This window comes from Stenella coeruleoalba, assembly GCF_951394435.1.
Source record: "Stenella coeruleoalba genome assembly, chromosome: 14".
NCBI lineage: Eukaryota > Metazoa > Chordata > Mammalia > Artiodactyla > Delphinidae > Stenella > Stenella coeruleoalba.
The window spans coordinates 52,531,816-52,556,980 of NC_137160.1; the positions used below are offsets into that span (position 1 = coordinate 52,531,816).

At 44.3% G+C, this 25,165-nt stretch overlaps 1 protein-coding gene across 1 annotated transcript in view; it reads right to left on the reverse strand.

The window, feature by feature from the left end:
- Positions 1-23,777, reverse strand: part of COLEC12 (collectin subfamily member 12) — a 187,391-nt gene extending 163,614 nt beyond the window's left edge. Inside the window, exons 1-2 of the mRNA XM_079943416.1 lie at positions 23,570-23,777; positions 6,068-6,118 (exon numbers count right to left, since the gene is read on the reverse strand). Of these exons, the coding sequence (XP_079799542.1) occupies positions 6,068-6,118; positions 23,570-23,576 (58 nt within the window). The 5' untranslated portion in view covers positions 23,577-23,777. The remainder of the gene's footprint in view (positions 1-6,067; positions 6,119-23,569) is intronic.
- Between the last annotated feature and the right edge of the window lie 1,388 nt (positions 23,778-25,165).

Consider the following 25,165-nt stretch of genomic DNA (forward strand, 5'->3'; position numbering starts at 1 on the left):
TCCCAGAGAGAGTTCATCATCCTCTTGGTCAACTCTTGGAACCCTCTCTACACTGAAAGCAGAAACTCACCATGTGCCTCAGAAGGAATCTTTCTTTCTGGTTAAGCATACCTGTGTTGCTATTTTTCAGAAGCCCAAGTGGTCCTCTGCACTTTCTAGACATTCACTTCCTCAAGCCCTCTTGGGAAGACACAGCTCCATGATTTAACTAGCGCCCCTGATTTGAAGGTTCATATGTTATCTCTTTGGAAGGCAGGTTAGGAGGTGGCGGGGGGGGGGAATGATGAAAAAAAGAAGCAGGGTCGGGGGCGTTCTGGGGCAGGGCTGGGTTCTATTCCACACAGATCTCTCGAGCTGCTCCCACATGCCCTGCACTGTGCAGGTTAAACTGTTAAAAATATTCTTGCTAAGCCAAAATTATTGTCCAAGGGAAGAAAGCCTGTGTGAAACTGTAAGTAGAGGGAGGCCTATGAAGTTGCAGGTAAACAAAACTCACTTTTTCTAAAAAAAAAAGTCAAGAACTGACTCCAGTGAATACACTTAGGAAAAGGCATCTGGTACCCGTTTTTGGACTGTTACCCTTATGTAATTTTTCAGTAGTTCTCTTAGAATTTTTCCACTTAGTTTTTTACAAAAGATTTGAGTTCTACTCCACAGAATACGCTTCCTTGTACTCTTTGCTACTATTTCACAGTTTGCAATTTTTGAGATCTTATTCTCTCATAGCTATTAACACTCCCTATTGCTGAGCCCCAAGGAAGCACTTTTGTCAAAGCTTTGTTCGTCAAACACAAACAACAAATGTTTCCAGCTGCCCCCAGTTGCTCACTGTCAACCCTTAAATCTACCCACGACGTTCACAGACGGAAGGAACCACGTGCCTCTGATTCCTGCATCAGTCCAACTTCGGACATCCTATTATTACACCAGGTCCTATTCCAAAGATAACACAAGAGAACCAATGCAACCAATGAAACAAAGTCAGTCTTGTCCCCCCATCCCGCTTACCCCCAGCACAGAAAAGGGGCAAAGCAGGCTCCAGAGGGAGGGTAAGGGACACCCAGGGTGGTACTTGCCATTAGGCTCCCACACTGCCCACCACGGTGCTGGGGCAGAGAGAGCCATGTCCCCAGGCCTTCTCGCCTCTCCCAGCTTTTAGCAGGAAAGCGGGGGATGTGATGCAGCCAGAATCCATGAGGCTGCAGGACATCAGAAGGTTCCAGGGGCTTACTAAACCCTAGTTCCATGTTCAAGCATCAGGATCAAAAGGTTCAAGAAGGAATCTGATAATAGGATATTGGTCAACATTTATGGGATCCTCACAGTGTGCCAGGCACTGTGCCAACCCAGCAGCATGTTTAATTCCACAACAGCCCTATGGAGTTGGCCTGTGATGACCCAAATGTTACAAGTGAGGAAATGGACTTCACAGCTTTGGATAATCACGTGCCCAAGGTCACATAGTTGGTGAGTGCTGGAACTTGGATCCAAAGCCACCCACCTGGTTCCAGCACCCACACACCCAACCACTGCACCCCACTGCCTCCCGAAAAGATGACAAGCAGTCATCAAATAGGAAAGATGGCGCCTGGCCTGTTGGCCTCATGGAGCAGTGGTGAATGAAAACTACATTAGTACATACTTTGGGAAGATACAAGTGATAAGCAAATGTGAGCTGGATTTGTTGCAATCTTTTGTACGTGGGTTAAAAAGCAGGATCTGGAAGTCACCCCTCTTCCCACACTTCTCCCCTTCTCTGGAACTGTGATGCACTTATCCCTTGGAGCTGAAATGACATTCTTCCTTCCTCCTACTCTACCATTTAATGGAAAAATAATTTTTTTAACTTGAAGGCACTCATGTTAATCACATGATTAATCAGAAGATTTCAGAAGACGTTTTTGGAGCAACTTACCGCAAATTCCAAATTTTATGAATTCATATTTGTCCCGTAGAATATGAATGAATTCTCTTTCCCTTTCTGCTAACTATAATAATTAAGAATACTAAAGCCATGTGTGATATTTTTGAAGAAAACAGGAACTGGGAAATAAGTAGAAAGATATCATTGTAGTATAGATCATATTCTATCCATAGAAAATAAAACTTTATATACTGGTACCCCATGTTCCAGAGAATGAACTCTGCCAAACTGTAACTATAGTTACATCCCAAATTAATTAGCTCTGCACACTGAGGCCAAGAAATGCTGACCTGCAGAACCTGATGAAAATTTGAAAATGCTCACTTCCTTAACCTTTCAAAGTTTCCCCTCATCAAAACTTTCATCAGAGGAGCAGATAAGTGCAAACCCACCAGATTTAACTCCATCTCTTCTCCAGACACCTGCCCAGAACCTTGGGAAAGGGGCTAACAAGCAGGACATATAGAGAGATGGAAGAAAAATAGAAGCCTTGGTTGAGACCCAAATGCAACAATGAATTCTTGACTAGACAAGGGATGACCATCTTAAAATAATACCATCCCATAATAGATTACTGGAGATGATCATGCATTTTGCTCTTTATTAAATATTATACTGAATTTGAAAAAGGACAGTATTTTTACATAATCAAGCCTTGACTTTATGTAGCATATGCTTCTGAATAACTATATATCAATAACTTTGGAAACAAGCTACCAATTTGCTAAAATAGTGGCCCTTTTGCCCTTGCAAATAATTAATCCCTGGTTCATCTGCAGCCTAAATTCAAGCTGTGACCACTGTATTTGCACAAACAAGACATACCTAAAATTAGACAATAACTAACCCCTATATGTTATCCAGTCTATTTTGCAAAAATAAAAGCCAGTGATATTACCATGTTCATCCTTATCTCTCTCTTCAGGAATGAGATTTCAGATCTGTCACATTTTGATATTTGGCAGTGGCTGGACCAAAATGTCTGAAGAGTGATAACAGCCTCAAATCTCAGGAAAGTGGCAACACCACCCTTGTTTTCACAGTGCTGCAACTTGGAAGCACTGGTCCATCTGCTATCCTTCTCAGTCTCACCAAAGGCTTGTGAGGTAGACTTACTACTGTGGCAGGTGTCACTCTGCCCACAGGGCAGATGCAGCACTGAGGCCCACAGTGTGGAAGTGACTGGTCTCAAGTCACAGGAGTAAGTAGGGGCGGGGCTGACAGGACTGCCTGGTCTCCGGACGCCTCCCACTCACCACCTTTCACCAACTTTGTCTTCCTTTAATGGTTAAAGTTGAAGCATACCTGAAGGACTGGGTTCTTGGGTCCTGCTGCTTTCAATGACCAGCCTTGGCCACACCTTAGGAACTAGAAACCCATTTACCTTCTATAAAACCAGGTGCAGAGTCCTAGGCCCTGTGAATGTGATGAGGTCTCCCTGGTGGAGCCAGACTGGTGTCCAGCCCACTTTAAGATTCCAGAACTGCAGGGACACTTCTAGGACACAGGAATTGAGAGGTCACCTCAATCTCACTGTTGGACCCTTCCTCAAAATTACACTAGCCTGAGAGTTAGAAGACCCAGCATCCAACCCAGCTCCGGCTAACCTGCTTGAGCAAGGACTTGATCTATCTGGGCCTCACCTTCCTTATCTGTAAAAGTAAAGGCTGAGGGACTTGCCTGGTGGCGCAGTGGTTAAGAATCTGCCTGTCAAAAAAAAAAAAAGAATCCGCCAGTCAATGCAGGGGACATGGGTTCGAGCCCTGGTCCGGAAAGATCCCACATGCCACGGAACAACTAAGCCATGTGCCACAACTATTGAGCCTGCGCTCTAGAGCCCGCGAGCCACAACTACTGAGCCCACTCACCTAGAGCCTGCGCTCGGCAACAAGAGAAGCCACCGCAATGAGGAGCCCACACACCGCAACTAAGAGTAGCCCCCGCTCGCCACAGCTACAGAAAGTCCACGCACAGCAATGAAGACCTGACGCAGCCAAAAATTAATTAATTAATTTTTTTAAAAAAAGTAAAGGGTGATATAAATCATCGCAAAGCCTCTTCCATTTCCAAAATTCTACTCCACCCCTATGCTGGATATCCATCACTGTGCCTAAAAGCTGAACCCAAGAATTCTCAGCCTCGGGATGTCTCTCTCATAGCTCATTCCAAAGTTTCTCTTTTAATTTCATTCCTCTCTTCTTCTACTTGTGCCACTTGGTATCACTCTCTCCACGTCTCCCTGGTTCTCCAATATTTGTACGTTGTTATCATGTCTCCCCTCTGAGTCATCAGTTTATGGTTTCCACACACAACTTAACTACCATAAATTAAATCCTTTCAGCAACTTACTATGTTTTTGTGTTTTCCACCAAATCCCTGCCCATCTAGCTAGTTACAGGATCATGAAATTTTATATAAAATTTCTCTCAAGGTCACTCTTTTCTCTTGGTTCTTCATATGTCTACCGATTTCTGCGTAGAGATTTGAATCTGCTGATCTCCAAAATACACAGGCACGTCAACATTCATTCTGCCTTATCTTTACAAGCTTGATTTTCCTCTTTATTTCTGCCTTTTAATTTTAGGTTTTTTTTTTTCTTTCCTTTATAATGTCTGGTTTCCTCTTCACTCCTATGACAACCTTCAGTGAACCCACGACGGGAAAGCAGAATAACACATGGTACCAATGCAGAAACATGTCATTGTGCAGATAAAGAACAGTAGCATGAGGGAGGGGAGAGCACGGTGGGCAGAAGCCTCTCTGCCAGCACATGAATGGAGGGGCCGTGGGCTTCGTGCCACTGCATTCTCACTTTAAAGCCCTATTTTTTTTCCCAGAAAGAAATGCAGAAGTGTGTATCCAGAAGAAAAATGCTAAAGCAATGAGGGAGCCAGAGCAGCTGGGGGATGTTAAATTTAATCAAGGTCCAGCCAGGATTTTGTTTAAGCAACGGGAAGTAGGTTTATTCCCTTTCATATTCTCTCTCTCTCTCTCTCTCTCTCTCTCTCTCTCTCTCTCTCAGACACACACACTCTCATTCTTTTCTCCTCTATCCTCTATTCCTCATTTCCTCTGACCAAGGCACAGAAACGGGCTGGACAGAAAAACCTCAGTTCTCTTGAACTGTCTTTGGAACTTTGTAATGTTTTCACTGGCAGTTTGAGGCCCAACTGCAGATCCTGGGAAGTGTGGTCAAAGACAGAAGAGCATCCATGAGTAGGCAGAGAAGCGTGGATTAGTTCCCTGTGGCTTCTGGGACAGATCACCACGAACGGGGGGGGCTTAAAAGAACACAGATTTCTTCTCTTACGGTTTGAGAGGCCAGAAGTCTGAGATCAGCTTTAGTCGGCTGAAATCAAGATGTTGGTGGGGCCGCATTCCCACCAGAGTTCTCTGAACAGAAAATGTTTCCTTGCCTGTTTCAGCTTCCAGTGCCCACCTGTATCCCTTGGCTTGTGGCCCCTTCCTGCACCTGCACAGCATATCACTCCAATATCTGTTCCCATCATCCCATTGCCCTCTTTTCTCAGCAGTCAAATCTTCCTCTCCCTCCCTCTTATAAGGACAATTGTGCTTCCACTTAGAGCCCACCCGGATAACCCAGAATAACCTCCCCTGCTCAAGCTCTTAACTTGATCACCTCTGCAAAGCACTTTATGCTATATAAGGTAACATTCAGGTTCCAGGGATTAGGATGAGGATATCTTTAGGGGTCACTGTTCAGACTACCTTGGAGCACCTGTGTCTAGCTGGGTTCCTGAAAAAAGTCTTCCTCTCGTTTCTCCACTGACACTAAGTTATGAATATGGGGCCTGAGGAAAAAGGGAAAAGATGTTTTCTAAATCTCAAAATAGAGAAATGATTATCTTGTCACAGATTTACCTTTCCCACCATGTTTTGCCTGTTAAGCCATCAGGTTTGTATTCAGCCAACCCATCACTTCCCCATGCCTGGGCGTAACTCCTGTCCCAATAGCCTCAGATTCTCTGAGAAATCATCCACCTGTTATACAGAAACTCAATTTCCAACCAAAATTGGGCCTCAGAGCCAGACGTGTTCATGTGTGTCAGAGGTCCAGCCATGGTCATGTTACCATATCCCAGATCAAGCACAGAGAAGGAACAGATCTTTGCTAGAACTCACCAAACCGCTTGTAACCGAAGGAATGCACCTCCTCCTCCTCTGCGAAGTCGTCTGCGGGAGAAGAAAAGACAGAGCATTAAGCACAGTGAGGCCAGAAGTGCAGGGTCAGTGCTGGACTCAACTTCAGCCGTCTCCACCTTCTCCACCCTCCCCTCGCCCACCATGCTCCTCACAGTGGCTGTCCTTCTGCTCCTGGAACATACCACGCTTTCTGAGAAACATCACAGTGTCCCTGCACTGGCTGTTCCCTCTGCCTGGACTGCTCTTCCTCCTGTACCTCAGGTGACTCCTTCTAATTCAGGTCTCAGCTGAGGTATGGTATCTTCGAGATGCCTTTCCGGACCACCACCCAGCCACTCTGCGTCAAACCATCCTATTTTAATATTACTCTCTGGTATCATCCTCATTTGTGTGTGTGTGTGTGTGTGTGTGTGTGTGTGTGTGTGTGTGTCATCGTGCATGCTGTGAACAGAAATTTTTTTCTGTCTGACTTCATGAATGAATCCCATGTACCTAGAATGGTGCCTGTCAAAGAGCAGAGGCTTAATAAACTTGGGTGAATGAATGACTGAATAATCAACTGTCCAAAGGGTCGAGTTATCTTCACGTAGCTGAGCCTAAAGCCCTCCTTTGCAGATGCCAGGCTCTGGGGTCACCTCTTCCACCAACTGTGGCATCTCAGGAGCCCAGCATGCCTCCTGCAAGGACGGCCAAATCCTTCCCCACTCTCCTTCCACTGGATAACTGGGACTGACGGATGATTTCCCAGTAAATGCATTTCAAAAGACAGACTTGCTTGGGAATTCCTGAAGGTAGGGAACTGGAAACAAGGGCAATGTTATGGCAGCCACGCTTTCTACCAAAAGCCCAAATCCCCCTCCTCACATGGACACGATGCAATTCCTATGACACTGATAATGAACTTGTCATTTCACACATCTGCCAGGTGTGGGTGTGCAATTAAAGGATACTTCTGATGACAAGCCAAAGTGTTAAGACCAGGCCTTTCCAGGGAGACCTAACCAATTCTTCTTTTTGTTTTTCTTTTCTATTATGGTTTATTATAGGATATTGACTATAGTTCCCTGTGTTATACAGTAGGAACTTGTTGTTTATCTATTTTATATATAGTAGTTTGCATCAGCTAATCCCAAACTCCTAATCCATCATCCCTCTCCTACCCCTCTCCCCCTTGGCAACCACAAGTCTGTTCTTTATGTCTGTGAGTCTGTTTCAGTTTAGTAGATAAGTTTGAGTCATGTTTTAGATTCCACATCTAAGTGATATCATATGGTATTTGTCTTTCTCTGTCTGACTGACTTCACTTAGTATGATAATCTCTAGGTCCGTCCATGTTGCTGCAAATGGCATTCTTTCACTCTTTTTTATGGCTGAGTAATATTCCATTGTACACATGTACCACATCTTCTTTATCCATTCATCTGTCAGTGGGCATGTAGGTTGGTTCCGTGTCTTGGCTATTGTTCAACCAATTATTCTTGGGTTGATCACCATCACTGCACCAGCACCCAGCTTTCCCCCCACATGCAGCTCAGTTCAAAAGCGCTGACTCAGCGCTCACTATGGACCAGAGATTGCCAGGCAGTGGGGTGCACAAATGAGTGAGACATGGTCCCTTCCCTCAAGAAGTTGACAGGCTTTCAGAGAAAAGAGACACGTAGGGAGGAAATAGAGCCTCTGTGATCATCTTTTTCAGCCCACAGATGGGACACAGGGCCTGGCTATAACCGAACCTTGAAATGTGGAAAAACCCAAGATGTGTGATATCTACCACACAGTGTGCTGAACCTCAGCACACTAGTTTGTTATGAAGTGTTATGAAGACATGTGTGAGAGAACAACTACTCCTAAGACAATGGAGAAGTCGGAAATCTTTATATTTTACCGTGTTTCCTTATTCAGAGAACAGCGAAGAGATCTTGCTTGGAATCTAGAAATCCAGGTTTTCATGATTCAAGTCATCTTCTTCTGGCAAGGATTAAAGCTTTAGTTCTTTCTAGATGGAAGAACGTGCTTACAAGCAAAAGAACAGCACCTTTTTCTCTCTGCCTCGGTGATTAGTTAGTTCGACAAATACATATTAATCCCCTAGTCTGTGCTGGCTTTCCTAAGTAATTTTCCCATTAATGCCTGCGAAGTCCAGTCTAGTCTCAGTTAAAGAGAAACCCTTATCTGCTTCTTCTGCTTAGAAATCCATGCATTCATTTATTCACTCAGTCAATAAACAGGTGCTTATAGACCAGTGGAGTTGATGGGACATGAACATAGGTAACGATGCCACCCAGACATCAGCTTCCCCCTCCAGCTCCAGCCCCTCCATTGCAGAGACACATCCACAAAAGAATCTGCTCACGTGCACACACTGTGGGCCAAGGAACCATCATCACTGAAGAACTCACAGTGGAGACAAAAAAACAGCTTACACTGTGCTCCCGGTAGCAAACAGCTTAAAAAATTAGTGTTCTCCCTAAAGCTTCTTTTCAGCAGGCCTACCATTAGTTTGTTTGTTTGTTTTCTTTTTCCTCTCTGGTCTTTTTCCCATGCAGCATTTAGTCTGACTGACTCCTCTCTCCTTCCTGAAATTTCCCTGGGAACTTCAAATGTCTCATGGTTTTGTTATTAAAGCAATTCAGCGCTGCCTCCAAATTAACCTACTCAAACCCATTAGGGGTTCGAAGAAACAAAGGCTTTACAGGCGACTCCTAATACAGAACTCAGAGAGGATGTCCTGCTTCTTAACCCTCATCCCAAGAGGATGAGAAATTCTTATGGCAGCTCCTAAAAGAATAAAAATCTCTGTCTCATCCAACTCTATAATTAGATACTAAATCGTATGAGACATGAGGGGTACAAAGTACCCCAGAGAACGTCTTACTGGGATTATCAGGGAAGGTATCACGGAGAAGTGTCTTAATCTTTCCTAGTGTTTATTCTTTGGAGGGAAAAAGAGAGTTACTGCCTACCATATCCCTTTCTTGGAAATTCATAGCAATTTTGGAACCATTCGAGACTCAGGGAGGTGCTGAAAGAGAGAGAAAAAGATTGTTCAACTCTGTTTCACTCAATGTTTTCAAGAGTTGACTTTTTGCATCCTTAAAAGCTGCGTCGACTTGGGCAGGTAATGCCTAGTAGACATTCCATTAGTGGAGGTGTCCCCAGAGCCCCAGCCACATTCCCCCAGCTATGTAGATTAGCAAACAGCTGATTCAGGCTGGTGATGCAGTGAGACATTTCAGGAACTGAGAAAGAGAAAGGGGCAGGAGCTGACGGGGCTTGCGGCTGTCTGGACAGCCACATCAGACTACAAGAGTCACAGAAGAGAGGAGGAGAGGTCAGCGGTTCCCAGTGCCTGAAAGTTTGAGAGGGTGAAAGACTCCAACAGGGCCCACATGGCTGGCAGATGGGTTTCAGGAAGACAAACAGCCTGATATTATGTGCGAGGTTATACTTTGTTCTCAAAACCTTTTCCTCACACTGAGTGGACCCAGGCTAAATGCATCCTGGATTTTCTTTATATAGTACCAGGGGCCTGCAGAGGTGATGGGCTCGAATAAGGATATTATCCCTCAAGGATATCCAGTCACCTTTGCAACCTGCCAGTTTTCAAAATCTGTCTCTGACACAATCTACGTCACATAACTGCTACACTCCAACACGAGAAAGGAATTTGTTAAGATTTAAGACCTCTAAGTTCTGCAGTGGCCAGAACTTGATCCCTGCTTCTGACATCAGTTAGTCTGCAGGGAAGAAGTAGCCTGAACATCCTAAATAACAAAACGTGTTTAATTGGAGATTTATGTCTACAGGCACGTACTTTCCTGGCTGCCACAGCTGTACTATAGCATTTTTGTTGTAATACCTATGGGCTATACTGTCTTTTGCTTGCCTATTTCAAAATGTGATTTTTATTTATTTTTTTACTTTCCTTGGTAACTGGCACAGGGCCACGCTGGCCAGAGGTTTCGTGATGGAGAACGCAAAACAGAATTCTGCTGCTGATTTATTCTTTGGGCTTAGCTATTTCAGAGTACCACGAGTTCAAGTGAAGTTTAGTTTAGTTGGCTTGGAGAGTTGAGAGTCATACATATTAATATGTTCCAATCAATCTGTGGACCAAGTTGTGCAACATCCCTATGGGTAGAATTCACCTCTCCTTCCCCTGCACTCCCTTTGTATCAGTGTAACAGCAATTACTTCCGTCTGCCTTATATTCCAGTTCTGTTTTTGTTTTTGTTTTTTTTAACATCTTTATTGGAGTATAATTGCTTTACAATGGTGTGTTAGTTTCTGCTGTATAACAAAGTGAATCAGCTATATGTATACATATATCCCCATATCTCCTCCCTCTTGCATCTCCCTCCCACCCTCCCTATCCCACCCCTCTAGGTGGTCACAAAGCACCGAGCTGATCTCCCTGTGCTATGCGGCTGCTTCCCACTAGCTATCTATTTTACATTTGGTAGTGTATATATGTCCATGCCACTCTCTCACTTCATCCCAGCTTACCCAGTTCTGGTTTTGACTTCACCAGATGGAAAGCCTTTGGAAAACAGGAAACTTATCACATTGTACCCTCAGAAACTAGCACATTTATGCCATGCTATAGAAACTCAGTAATTGTTGTTAAAAAGTAAGTAGATTATAGAGTTATACATGTGTCTCTCTCTCCCACTAGCAGATGAATTCCTGAAGGAATTCTTTCTCTTTTTGCATATCCACCATGTTTGAGGAAGAGAAGAGAAGCAATACTTACTCAGATCTACTGAATGTCAGTTACTTCCCATTTGTTGTTTCTCTGTTTTATAGGTGAGAAATCTGAGGCTCAGAGAAGTCATGTAATTTGATCCAAGGTCCCACAACTTGTGAGCAGCCAGACCAACACTAAGACCCAGGTCTGGCGGACCCTCAGTTTCCACACCATGGTGGTTGCTGACCCCACAGACCCAGGAAACTGAACTCTGTGCTAGCAGAAGAGAAGGCTGAGAAGTGATGATTTATACCCCAGAATCCTGAAAAGGCTAAGGAATTTGGGACACGGGCCACTCTGAAAGGAGAATAAAGGTGAGGCTAAAATAGGAGGACTTGTTGAACATATGTTTAAGAAGCAACTACTATAGGGCTTCCCTGGTGACACAGTGGTTAAGAATCTGCCTGCCAATGCAGGGGACACGGGTTCAAGCCCTGGTCCAGGAAGATCCCACATGCCATGGAGCAACTAAGCCCATGTGCCACAACTACTAACCCTGCACTCTAGAGCCCATGAGCCACAACTACTGAAGCCCACACGCCTAGAGCCCGTGCTCTGCAACAAGAGAAGCCACCGCAATGAGAAGCCCGCGCACCACAACAAAAAGTAGCCCCCAATCGCCGCAACTCGTGCACAGCAACAAAGACCCAACACAGCCAAAAATCAATAAATAAATTTTTTAAAAAAAGAAGAAACTGCTATAATCAAAAAGATAGACAATTAGTGTTGGCAAGAAGATGGAGAAATCAGAACCCTCATATGCTGCTGGTGGGAATGCAAAATGGTGCAGCCACTTTGGAAAACAGTCTGGCAGTTCCTCAAAAGGTTAAACATAGAAATACCATATAAGCCAACAATTCTACTCCTAGGTATATACCCAAGAGAAATGAAAACATATGTCCACGCAAAAGCTTGTACATGAATGCTTATAGCAGCACTATTCATAATAGTAAAAAAGTAGAACAATCCAAACGTCCACGAGTCGATGAAGGGATAAACAAAATGTGAAGATAATATTATTCAGCAATAAAAAGGAATGAAGTACTGATACATGCTACAACAGGAAGGAACCTTGAAAATATTATGCTAGTGAAAGAAGCCGGTCACAAAAGACCACATCTTGTATGATTTCATTCATATGAAATGTCTACATTAGGCCAGTTCATAGTCAGAAAGCAGGTTAAAGCCTAGGGCTGCAAGTTTTGGGGGGGAAATGGGGAGTGACTGCTAATGGGCATGGGTTTTTGGGGTGGGGGAGGGTGATGAAAATGTTCTAAACTTGATTGTAATGATGGTTGCAAAACTTGTGAATATATATATATATTTAAAACCCTCTTAATTACACACTTTAAATGGGTGCTCTGTGTGGGATATGAAAAATAAAGCAGTTTGACCTCCCAGGCCCTTCACAGAGCTGGGTGACTGTCCCTCCCTGACCACAGCAGAAGATGGAAGATTTATTACTTAGAAAAATTAAAACAAAAGAACACAAATGGTGTCCTCCTCCAGAGGACACCAGCAACAGCTGAGATGAGGGGAACTGTAATGGAGTCGGGGGAAAGGGGGAAATTTTCATACTGAATGTTCAGACACTCAGTCTTCTTCTCCCACTCACCCAACCAGACTGTATCCTCCAGGCTAATGACTGAAGGTTCTTCCTGGGGAATCTGGCCGGTTAAGAGAAAAATAAACTAATGATTCTCATTCCAGGAGGTCCCCAGTGGAACAGCCCAGCCAGATCAGCCTAGAGTGATAGTCACAGGTCACAAAATCCACCAAAACAAGGAGCTTCTAATTAATGTTTATAATACTCTGCTCTTATTCGTGAGGAGACCAGACACATGACACAGCCTCTAACATGAAAAGACAAAGATGAAAATAAAGAAACCAGATAAAGCAATTTGGAGAATATCATTGTGCAGAATGATAAAAATAAAATAAAAAATCCTACCATTAATATCCTTGTAGAGATAAGAGAAGATAATGTATCCATAAAAGAAGAACAGGATGCTATAATAAAAAAGAAACCCTCAGAGAAAAAGGAAGAACTCTTGGAAATTAAAACTATGATCACAGAAATGAAAACTTAATAGAAGAGTTGGAAGACAGAGTTGAAATATCCCAGAAAGCAGAAAAAGGGCAAATAAATAGAAAAGAGTAAACATGAGAAAAAAAATTAGGCAACCAATTAAGTGGGTTCAATATTCAAATAACAGGCGTTCCAGGAAAAAAGAACAGAGGGAAAGAATCATCAGAGGAATAAGTAACAGTATTTCTAGGACTGAAGGACATGAGTTTCCAGAATGAAAAGGCACATTACTTCCCAGCACAAAGAAAGGAAGAAGATCCACTCCGAGGCACATCATCATAAAGTTTCAGAACCCCGTGGACAAAGAGAAAATTCAAAAGCTTCTGGACAGAAAAAAAAAAAATTACTTACAAGAATTTTTAAGAAAAGGAATGGCTTCACATGTCTCACCAGCAAAACTAGAGCTAAAGGAGAAGAAACCAGTGCCTTCAAAATTCTAAGGCTATATTATTTCCAACAGAGAAATCTCTCAACTAAATGAGTAGGTAATATAAAGACCTCTTCAGACCTAACAGATTCCTCAAAAACGTACCTCTCATTCTTCTCGAGAAGTCATTGGAGAAAGCATTCCACTGAAATAAGGAACAAACCCAGAAAGATGTATGTGCGTATATGTGTGTGTGTGCACATGCGTGTGTGCACCCTAACCTAACCTTAACCCTAACCCTGAGTAGGTCGGAAGAGTCCAGGAAAGATTTCTTCAAGAAGATGAAAATGCGGTAATACCTACTGTGTCTGAACACACTGCACAGAGATGGAGGACAGTGGAAGAGACTTCGGGGGTGAATGTCGATGTAAACATACATGGGAGGCTAAACAAATAAAATAACAAGAGGATTACCAATTCCAGAGGAAACGCAGTTATGCAAGAGAGAAATGTAAGTCAGCTGTTAATAGCATTGACATCGTCTTAATAATATAAACACTGAATATTGATCTAGGCCAGACTGTGATATAACTATACTGGGATGATAGGGGGCAACAGGAGGTGTCCGTGATGGTTGTCAGGTGGAGGTGAAGGGTAAAAGAACTAAATCCTCATCTGCTATAAAGAGAAGTCAATATATAATGCCTAAAACCAAAATAATAATAATAATAAAACCAAAAAGTGCCAAAAGCATGTCACTCAAGGACATGGGACCATAGTAGCTCATCCACGTTAAGAGCCACCAACAATTTTTCCATCCCTCCACGTGCAAGTCCATTTCCACTCTTTTGAATCTGGGAGGACTTTGTGACTTGCTGTGGCCAATGGTATTGGCCAGAAGTAGCAGTGGGTGACCTCAGGGCCTAGGCCTTCTCCAAGACCTCTGCCTTTCAGCTTCTGTTTTCACCCCCTCGGCAGCTGGCTGCCATGGGAAATGTCCAGGTACCCTGCTGAACCAGAGGCCACCTGAGGAGAGAGGATCCCTGGGGAATGAGAGACTCTGAAGGAAAGGGGAGAGCCCGGCCAGCCCTTGGCCCTTCCAGCCACCCCGCTGATGCTCCAGCCGTGGAGCAAGGCTGACCATGACCAGCCTGGCCAACACCTCGGGAAGCAGAAACCAGCCATCCCTGCCAAGCTCAGCCCGAATCGCAGGGTCATGAACAAATAAACATCTGTTGTTTGAAGCTACAGGGTTTGGGGATGGTATGTTCTAGGTAGAGAACTGAAAGAAAACTCAATGCCAAAAGAAAATGCAAAAAATGTTCTCAGGAGGTGCCTCTGGGGACTGGGAAATGATGAAATGAAGTGGGTTGGGCAGGAAATTGCTGTTTTTCATAATAAATGTGATATTCTTTGACTCTTTAAACTGTGCGCATCTCTAACTTTGATAAAAATAAGAACTAAAGTCAAGCAAACAAAACAAGGGAATGTGTAGGGGAGATAAAAGTCAGGTAGACAAAAAGAAAAGTGCTCGGGTCCAATGGATGCTGACCACCAGAAAAGGTCCCCTGCTCCAAAGAGCCAGCAGACAGAGTTCACCCTAGAACGACAGCACAGAAGGTGCGGACTCGCAGCCTTCGCTAGCTGGCACAGAGTAGGTTCTGACAAATGTCACACTGATCAGAACAAGTTCCGGCGCTTTTAGGGGCCAGGCGGAAGGACCGTGGACAGAGGCGAGGCTGAATTTAAACTTCTCTTCCAAGCCGGGCTCAGCACTGCTGTCCACTCTGTATTGTCTCCACCCTGATGCAGGCCCAGCTCCTGCAGCGTGATCACTGCTAGAACAAAACAGTGCGGTAGCCCACAGGCTACTAAAAATACTTGTAGGTTATTCCAAATAGTACAAGACATTTATTTTGATTACTCAGCTGCTTTCTGAATTTTATGTTTTACAGCAATAGGATCCCTTTTTTGGTTCAATGGTATAGGGTTTTTTTTTTAAGTCAAAATTGTAAAGACAGGGCTTCCCTGGTGGCGCAGTGGTTGAGAATCTGCCTGCCAATGCAGGGGACACGGGTTCGAGCCCTGGTCTGGGAAGATCCCACATGCCGCAGAGCAACTAGGCCTGTGAGCCACAACTACTGAGCCTGCGCGTCTGGAGACTGTGCTCCGCAACAAGAGAGGCCGTGATAGTGAGAGGCCCACGCACCGTGTTGAAGAGTGGCCCCCGCTTGCCGCACCTAGAGAAAGCCCTCGCACAGAAACGAAGACCCAACACAGCCAAAAATAATAAATAAATAAATAATTTTTTAAAAAAATTTTAAAAAAAATTGTAAAGACATAAAGTGACTCCAATTTGTGGCACAACTTGTAATTCTGATGCTTTTCAAAAACTTGCTTTTCTGATAAGGAGATATGATACCCTTTTCCTTCCTTTACCATTCAACAAAATTGAAGGGATTTTTTGGGTAACTTTTACCACTAAATTGGTAGTGGAGGCTAAACCAGATTTCCTCCAGCAGGCCCACTTCAACAACTTAAAAAGTAAATAAATGTGAGACTCAAAATGTTGACCCCCACATCTACCACTCACAGTAACTACAGGGGAGGTGACATGTCTCCCCTTCTCTTATGAGGGACCGTCTCATCGAATCACCTTGGTCAAGTAGAGTCAGGATGAGGACTTGAATCCCTGCCCCAGATTTTATAAGGACCGTGGAAAGGTGTCAACCACATGGATCATTTGGCAAGAAAAACTAATGCCGTCCATTTCTCTGGAGACACACACACAAAATAAGTAGTCTTTGTTTAAAAACCAAACCAAACCAAACAAAAACTGATATAGCTGTTTTGTTCTGAAATCACTTAACTTTATGTTTAGGTTATCCAAACAATTATACCAAAGTAACATACTATAATTAATTACGAATGATGGACCAAAATTGAGCTTAGGAGACAAAGTTCTAGAAAACTTTGTATTTGATTCTCTCTCATCTCCCACATCGAAATGTCCTACCTGAAGGTTTCAGGGTGGCCCTGATGCACCATTTGCCTCTAATTACTATTAGAGCAATGTAACCTGAAACATGAAATATAATTTGAGATAACGAATCAGCTTGAATCTCCCCTCCAAAGGAAAATATCCCTGTCCTCAGCCATCTCCTCCTGTGTCCTACAGCAGCATTTATCTGAACCTCAAATAAGGCACTTTTCTCCTTCTATCTTGAATGCCAATTGTTTATGCATAAGTCTTACCCTGCCCATCAGACTGCAAGCTCCTTGAGGACAGGGGCTATGTACATACTAAATATCTGACTATATTTCAATAACATTCTAAATGAAGAATATTTAACTATATTTAATATAAAGAATATTTGAATATATTTAAATAATATACTACATAAAGAATAAGTGAAAGCTAGTAAGGACTTGGTGGCCTAATTTTAAATAATGAATAAAATAGAAACGACAGCTTAATAGAAAATTAACATTACCAATGAAATAGACATGATGTCATATGGTTAAAAACACATACATACACATACATCTGTCCTAAGACTTATTTACAGATAAATTTGTTTTATGTTTTGACTCTTTGATGTCATATCCTTACTGGACAAAACTGGACACTGGATTTGAGATACAAATCTTTAAAAACATTATGTCACCATCAGTAGGTACCTGAACAATAGTGCTCCAGGAAAATTAGTACTCCTAAGCAAATTAAAGGTATTTACATATATTTTCTAATTTCCTAGCATGATCATAACAAATGAGAAAATGGTACCATTTTCACTATAGTTACAAACTTCACTGTAAATATGGTCCATGCATTTTCAGTAGGGCTGATTTCTGACTACATGACAATAACACAAGTGATGGCAGCTGGAGATGGACCAATAGTAAAACTGTTTCCCATAAAGAGCACAGCTTTCTCCCATCCCCCAGGTCTTTGTACCACACATTTATAATTTGAAAATTACTTTCATTTCAAAACCAAACTTTTTTCTTCTTGGTAGAAACTGTATCACTTGATTAACTTAACATAAGATGGTTCATAATTGGCAATTACGTTCTGCCTGGAGGAAGCAGCAGGTTATAACTAAACAGTATTCTAACACCTAAAATGACTTGAGTTCTCCTTAGGTGCTAGACACCATTCTAAACAACTGATCTATACTAACCTACTTAATCCTCAAAACAAACCAACAAAACAAAAATAAAACCAAAAAAAAGGCATCCAGTAGCTCCCCCATTTGACAGATGAGGACACAGGGGCCCCAGGAGGTTAAGTAGTTTGCACGTGGTCACCAGGCCCTCTGATTTCAGAGCCCACACTCTTCACCACACTAAAATTGTCAGGTTCAACTCCTGGGAACACTACATATAATTACATTTTATGAAACGGCTACATTTTAAGTATATATTATTAACTATAAATTTGGATTATTTTGCCTTTGAATAATAAAATGTTATATATTTATATATATATGTATATATATATACATCAGCTAGTTTCCAAACATTTCTTTGTCACAAGGAAGTGAGTTACACCCAAAGAAGTGCATCTATTTCCACAAACCAATGACAAGTTAGTTTTTTCACACAGAAATGTCAAATGTCCAACCTCTTAGGCAAGTGCATATGACTTCACGTGATACAAGGTTATAATCTCAAATGACTCAGGAAGTATAAAGGAGTCATTTAATATATCCAAGTCCAATAAATAAATAAATGTTTAAATCTCCTCCCATGCTGAAAAACATATTTCCTTCATAGTTTTTAAGAGTATTGATTGACTATTTGTGATAAATTCAGGGGTTAAGAAAGCTCCTAGGATCTCTTTGGAATTTTAAATTGGATTACTAATTTCTCCTTTCACTGCTATATAATTACAAAGGTCCCTTAAGCAATCAGCAGGACCTGTTCAAGGTAGTATTTTGGTTTGGGCCCTTCAAACATCATTCACTTAAAAAGAAATCAAATCACTGCTTGATTGAAAAGTTACCCCCTGCAAGCTTTGGATTGTTGGTGTGGTTAGAAACTGTGTTATCAACAGTGAACAATAAAATACTTTCTATGAAGAATGTCAGTATCTCCCTATCCCTTGTTTAAGATGTTTGTTTACTACTACTACTATTTTTTTAACATCTTTATTGGAGTATAATTGCTTTACAATGGTATGTTACTTTCAGCTTCACAACAAAATGAATCAGTTATATATATACATATATTCCCATATCTCTTCCCGCTTGCGTCTCCCTCCCTCCCACCCTCCCTATCCCACCCCTCCAGGCGGTCACTTAATTATTATTATTACTGATCACCTACTGGTGGTTACAGTCTGTTCTTGAAAAGCAATTCTGACAATGTTTCATTGTCTCACAGCAAACCTGTCAGCAAAACAATGCAGGGGCTGTTTCCAGAGTCCATGGCTTTAGGGAGCCATTCACACTCATTCAATCAATCACAAGAAAACCTCCCGGCAGATAAATTCTACAAAAAGCAGCAACCCTGGAATCCGCCTTATCTCTGCAGGAGCTCCAGCCTAGAGTCCTCCAGTGACTGGCTGAAGAGCACAGCAATTTCTTCAGACCTTTGATGCCAGGTTATTAAAGTCTAAGCCCAGACAGTAGGACCTTTTCTACCTTGCTCACTCAGTATCTATGGATTGTGGCACACAGTAGGTACTTAACAAAGCTGGGATGATTGAATGAAACATTAGGGTGTGGCTAGGAGGGAGCCTAAATTAGAGGTGTTACATGTGGATTCTGGAGTCAGACTGTCCGAATTTGCATACTAATTTCCCCACTGACTAGCTTAGTGCCCTTAGACAAGTAACTCAGCCTCTCTGAGTCTAAGATTTCTTAACTGTAAAATGAAGAAAAAAATAATGCCTGGTATGGCAGATGCTCAATAAATGTTAGCTATTACTAAAGGGAAAAATAGTAAGTGGGGATATTAAATGGCCCATCAGTCATGCCTAAGAAGTTGTTTGCAGTACTAACCACGGTACAGATCAACTTGTCCCTGGCTTTTATCTTCCAACTCACAACACTGTTCCCTGCCTCCAGGCCACAGTCAGGAATTCCAGAAGCTGAGAGAGCCTGTGCCTTCGGAATGGCATAGGAGCAGAAGATGGAAAGGCAGGACCAGCCTGGTAGAGCCAACCCCACAGTGCGGGTAGACTTTTTTCACAGATGATCACTTTGATGACCTAGAACACTGTCCCCTGGCCCCCAACTGCCTGATTCTTTTCACTCTGATTTGCCCCCCAAAAGCAGAAAGACTGTCCTCTGCCCACTCTGGGCTCCTCTCCTAGCACCTGACCTCTTTTTCCCATCACGCGGAGACATGTGGACCAAACTGTCCCCCTGAGAGATCACTCATGTGCTGGGTTTACCCGAGGCAAAACAGACTTTTCTATCACAAAATTTAAATGTCTATTTTCCCATTTGAAAATTAACACTTCAAAGGCCATTTAACTTACTTTGGCAGCAGCTACATCAACAGTTTTAAAATAATGTTTTAATGAGAATAAGCATTAATTCAGAAAATTAGACACCTAGTTATGCTATAGCTTTAAAGCTATCATACTCCAGCTTTTCCCATCCACACCATTATTGCTGGATAAGCCGCATGGTGGGGGGGGGGGAGGAGTGGTAAGGGGATGGGAACAATCTTGGAAAATTGCATAGGAGACCACAGGGAAGATCTATACTTAGCAATAATTAAACCTCAGACTAAGAATGTCAAGCATCTTCAAACTAACAGTCAAAAGTGTAATTGGATTGCAAATTTGTCTTCCAGAGGAAGGGCAGCCCCAATTCCCAAACAGTGAAAGGAAAAAGGTCTCACTTTGTTTCCATTTCCCTGCAGAAAACATGATTCTTTCAATGTTAAATGCTGTCAGCCCTTACACGCGTGCCTGCTTATCCCAGTTAAGGACAAGAAATTTTAGACACTGGGAAAGCAAAGAGACCATGGGTCTGGGAAAACAACAGGCAGTAGGAGAAGCATACTGCTTACTAGTGCATTTTAAAAGTATTATTGCCAGACAGCATTTCAGAAATGTTTACGTACAAAAGCACAAAAATAAGCAGCTGGACACTATGTTTTGAGGGCACCAACCTCCTCCCTGTGTTAAATTAGAACAGTGGTTTGAATCACTGTGGTCGCCTGGTTGTTTCCGGCCGTCTCTTAGGTAACAAGTGCTGCTGCATTAAAACTCACCAATATTCCCAACTTCCAGGACTAGAAGTGTGGCTTCTTAATGACACACCTAACTCTAGAGGAGTCAGATTCCTTCATAAAGAATGTGAATATTTATTAGAAACCATGAAATTTATGGTGCAGTACAGCTAATTGAAAATGTAATTAGAAATAAATTAAAACCAGCTTCATGTTTTAATCAGTTTGGAACACTTCAAGTATTGCAGCAACAAGGCAAGTAATTTTCTTCTGGAAAATATATAATGATGTCATTATTTTGGTACTTGTGACTCCAGAGATGGAGGAAATAGAACAGAGACAGATATTTGCTGAACGCAACAGATAGGTGGCGCTGTGGCTCATGGCAGACCTGGAATTAGACTACAAAGGCCTGGGTTTTTACAAAGGCTATATCCCAGGTTTAAACATCAGAATTAGAAAGTCAAATAGGCACCCTGAAAAGGTATCTGTCTCGCATAGTAGCTGAATTTCTGCTTTGGCAGATAAACTTCTGTAACTTCTAAGATGTCCACTAATTTTCTATTCGGCTAAAGAATGTTTTACCTTAATTTTAAGCATTTGCAAGGCTTGTCACTGACTTCTATTATTTAGGGAAATCAAATTCTAATGAAATGTTGGCTTAAACATAATGATTTAATAGCTATACGACATAATCACGAACCCAAGGAAGACTCTGCGTTGGTTACCTATGGCAAATCATCAAAATAATTCTACATGGTAAAGGCAGCTTTCCTGTTTAGCTAAACACATACTCTGCTTGGCTTCAAAAGTCTTGTGTCCAATTTCTTGGTTCCACCCCTTCCTGGCTGCTGCACCAACTTCGAGTTACTTGGCTACTTAATTGCCTGAGATTCACTTTTCTTCTAGTTCAGAGATGTCTAGTCCAGGATCTGCTCTCCTAGGTCTCTCCAAGCCTCACAGGGAAACTGGCAAAGCTTGTCTTTAGATGCCTACCATCCTCCTTGTGGCTGGTTTCTATTTCTTCCAGACTCCTTTTCCACATCTATAGTGTAGGGGTTAAAATACCTACTTGTTGAGAGGGTTCACCGATGGAGGACTTATAGAGAGTGGAGCACAGGGGCTAGCACTTAGTAGGTACTAAAGAAGTATTACTGCTGCCCCCCTTCCGCATCTCACAAACCAGACAAATAAATGCAAATTACATGGCAATGGTTGGTAAGCAAACCTCTCACAGAATATGTTGTTTTAAAAGAGGCCTTCAAAGTGACTAGTCTACTCAGGGATTCAGTCCCTCAGCTCCCCTCTCCCACTGGGGCAGAAGGTAAGAGGGGCCTTTGAAGCAGTGCCCAGACCACAGAGAGTAAGCAATAAACCTTCTCCAGGGGGTCTGCAAGCTGGTCTAGAATGCAGTGTAAACCTCACACACACGCAAAAAATATGTTTAGAACTTGTAGGTGTGTCTTCCTCTGCAGATTTGAATTAACATTGGAAAAATACCCAAACTGTAGTAACAGTCATTGACCCAGTCAAAAGCATAACAAGATTTTCAGAGTTTCGGAACACACATGGGAGCTGATGAAATGAGTAGCTGGCTTATCTTTCCGAGAGTTCAAAACCTTCTGGCCTCAGTGACCAGCAATGAGAAGATTAACTGGCTAAAATGATGGTAACTGAGCCCCAGAGTAAAGTTTAGCCGTGTGAACTCTTTCCTTTCTGGGAGGATCCTTCAATCAGTGCTAAGGAAAGTGCTCCTTTCCTAGAAGGTAACTGAGAGAAGAGAAACCGAGATGGAGAGAGAAGGAACACACACCACTGCCTTTTGAAATTCTCTAGCCAGAGAGTAGTATCCTGTCTTTTGTTTCTCTGGCCCTGGGGCGGGCCCCATTCCACCTGGTGTTCTGTCCCCTCCCTACCCTGGGTCTCCAAAGGAGGACACAGAACTCCCTTGGAAGGAGAGCTAACTGGCATTACCGCTCCGGAGTGTTTAGCGTGAACTCCGTTTCAGAGAAACCTAGAGCCAAAAGTTACTTTCCAAGTCTGTGGGGCTCCCGGGGCGCCCGCCTCGGTCAGCAACGCTTGCAAGTCAAAGCGGTCGCATCGCGTGGTCTCGGGCGATTGGAAACTCGGTCCCCGCGGTCAGATGGCATTTCGCACCCAGCCCCCTCACTCAAGCCTGGCCCGCGCGGTGACAGAAATGTGTTATCCTAACGCAAAACCAGGTCTCCAGTCTTGTGTAAACACCGCGCCGGCCCATCCCCAAACAGCTCTCTTGGATGCCTCCGCTGTAATTATTTATCTCACATATAAATCTGGATTCTGCTGACAAATCTTCGGGTTTCTACTAAACACAGGCTGCCCTGAGAAGCCCTTCTCCTCGCGATTCCGTTTAAAGGTATGATAACATCTGACACTTCCCTAAACCGGCCTGCACAGGATACCGCCCGGGGGACTGTGTCACCCCTGGACACACGTGGGCACAACAACTCCGCAGGCAGGCACATGGAAAGGACGCGGAACCCAGGACAGTTATTTTCCAGTCAGTGGGTCTGATGGAGAAAGATGCCAAACGCACTTCCCAAGCCAGCTGAACTCCGCGGGCACCTAATCATTGCCAGATGTGGGGAGGGCGCACCGAGAACATCCCCGAGTTCCAGAGAAAAACCCCGGCCAGCAGCCCTTCGACTTCTTGGACGGCGAAACGGCAACAGCGGGGAGGGAGAGGACGCTGGGGAGAGGGGGGAGTGCTCCAGAGCGGAGAACCGACTGGGGCGGGGGGGGTGGGTAAGAATGATGATGCCTCCACTCTCCTGGGCATATTTTTTCAATTAAAAAGTTGGGAACTGGAATCCGTAAACAATAATTTGGGGCTTCAAACTACTTTGTAGAGACAAGATGGGGAGGGGAATACTCACACGCTTCAAAACCCCAACCTCTAGGTCTCCGGCGGTACCCGACTCCGGAGCCGGGGGCGCCCCCAGGGTGCGCGCACGAACCAAGCACCGGGTGTCCCCCGGGGTTCCGCGCAGAGAAAGTCCGCACCGGATGCACCTCGCCCCCTCACGCGCTCCCCGAAGCCCGCCCTACCTTTCATGGTGGCCGAGGAGACGCACAGCCAGCCGGGGAGCTCCGCGCCGCCGAGGAAGTTCGCGCTGAGCAGCGGGTCAGTGAGCGCCCATGGCAGCTGCGCCGCGCGTCGGCCGTCTGCGCTCCAGCCCTCCCTCCCCGCTTGGCGCTCTGTGCTGCGGGGCCGCCGCGCGCGCCGCTCACCCCGGGCGGGAGGCGCCGCTCCCGCCAGCGCCCCTCCCCCTGGCCCGGCCGCCGGGGCGCGCGGGCCGCCGCGCCCACGCCCCCCTCGCGCCCTCCCGCGCCCGCCCCGCCCGCCCCGCCCGCCCGCAGGCCAGCGCCCGCCCGGGCCCCGTCGCCCTCGCCGCGCCGCGCCGTCGCTCGCCCGCGCTCCCCCGGTTCTCTCTTTTTCCCATTGGACCAGAAACGGGACGAAGTCGGAGGAAAGCGGCTCCCGAGGGTGGTCAAGTGCTCACCCTCGGGGTGCACGGAACGTGCGGCCGCTGGGCTTGTTTCTAGACCCCTGACTACCTAGAGTGTGGGGTGAGAGGGCTGGGAGCAGCAGCGTCACGGGGACGGCGGAGTTAGCTCGTCCCTTCCCCAAAGGGCCCTGGGTACGGAGGGTTAGAGGATCAAACAGGGGGCGAGCGCTTCCCCGAGGCCCCAAGTTTCCAAGTGCGCTTGTTGATGCCCCGAAGGGACACAAGGGACAGTGCTCACTGCCACCCGGGGAGAGCTGTCGCTAAGTTCGAAGTCACCATTAGATGATCTCCCTGCAGAGCTCGGAGCAGGATTACAACTCTTGGACCTTCAAAAAGAGAGAGACAGAGACTAAAAAACCCACCACACTCCTCTGGGTTGGAAAAGTCCCCCTTCTACCCACCGCCCCTGAAATGACCAGGTTGACTCCAGTTTTACCAGGAAAGGAGGCTGGGCTGTTGAGCAGATTCATAATGAGTTCCTTTCATTGTGGCCCATCCTGTTGCCCCACAGTGTTTATCTTTCCTTTTAGAAACCCTCCTAAGCAGACCCATTGCTTTATTGCTTTCCTGCAGAAACCAAGCGGTGAGTGGAGCTGGTGGGGGGCGGGGCGGGGGGCGCTGCGGAGGAACTTTCTTCCACAATGGTGAAATGACAGATTACTTGCGCTCTTGTTAGCATACCAAAAGAAATACAATTCTGGCACGGGCAGTGGTTGCAGCTTTTCCGATTTCCTCTCCTGAGAACTTGGTAACACAGTGTAACCAGTCCATTGATTCATTCTAAACAGGGAATTCTTTGCTCTAGTAAAAGTCGGTGCCCAGAAATGAATACATTCTAAAATATTTCAGACTCTCCATTCCAGAAGCTTTCTATTTAGAACGTTAGGGGGAAACTTGTACATGACTGGCAAAGAAAAAGACAAAAACTGGCAATTTTTTTTTTTCACTTTAGGGCTTGATGAAACTCTAGGGTCCCTGAAGATTACTCTGGAGATTTGCTCCAGCTCTCACCAAGGTACCTGCCTTGTTTTGCATGTCAAATGAGAGTCCCTGAAGAGGCCAGAATACGGATTCTCAGCCCATCTGATGGAATAAGCCCATCAGCTTCTTTGCATAATAGTTTCTCCAACTGAAA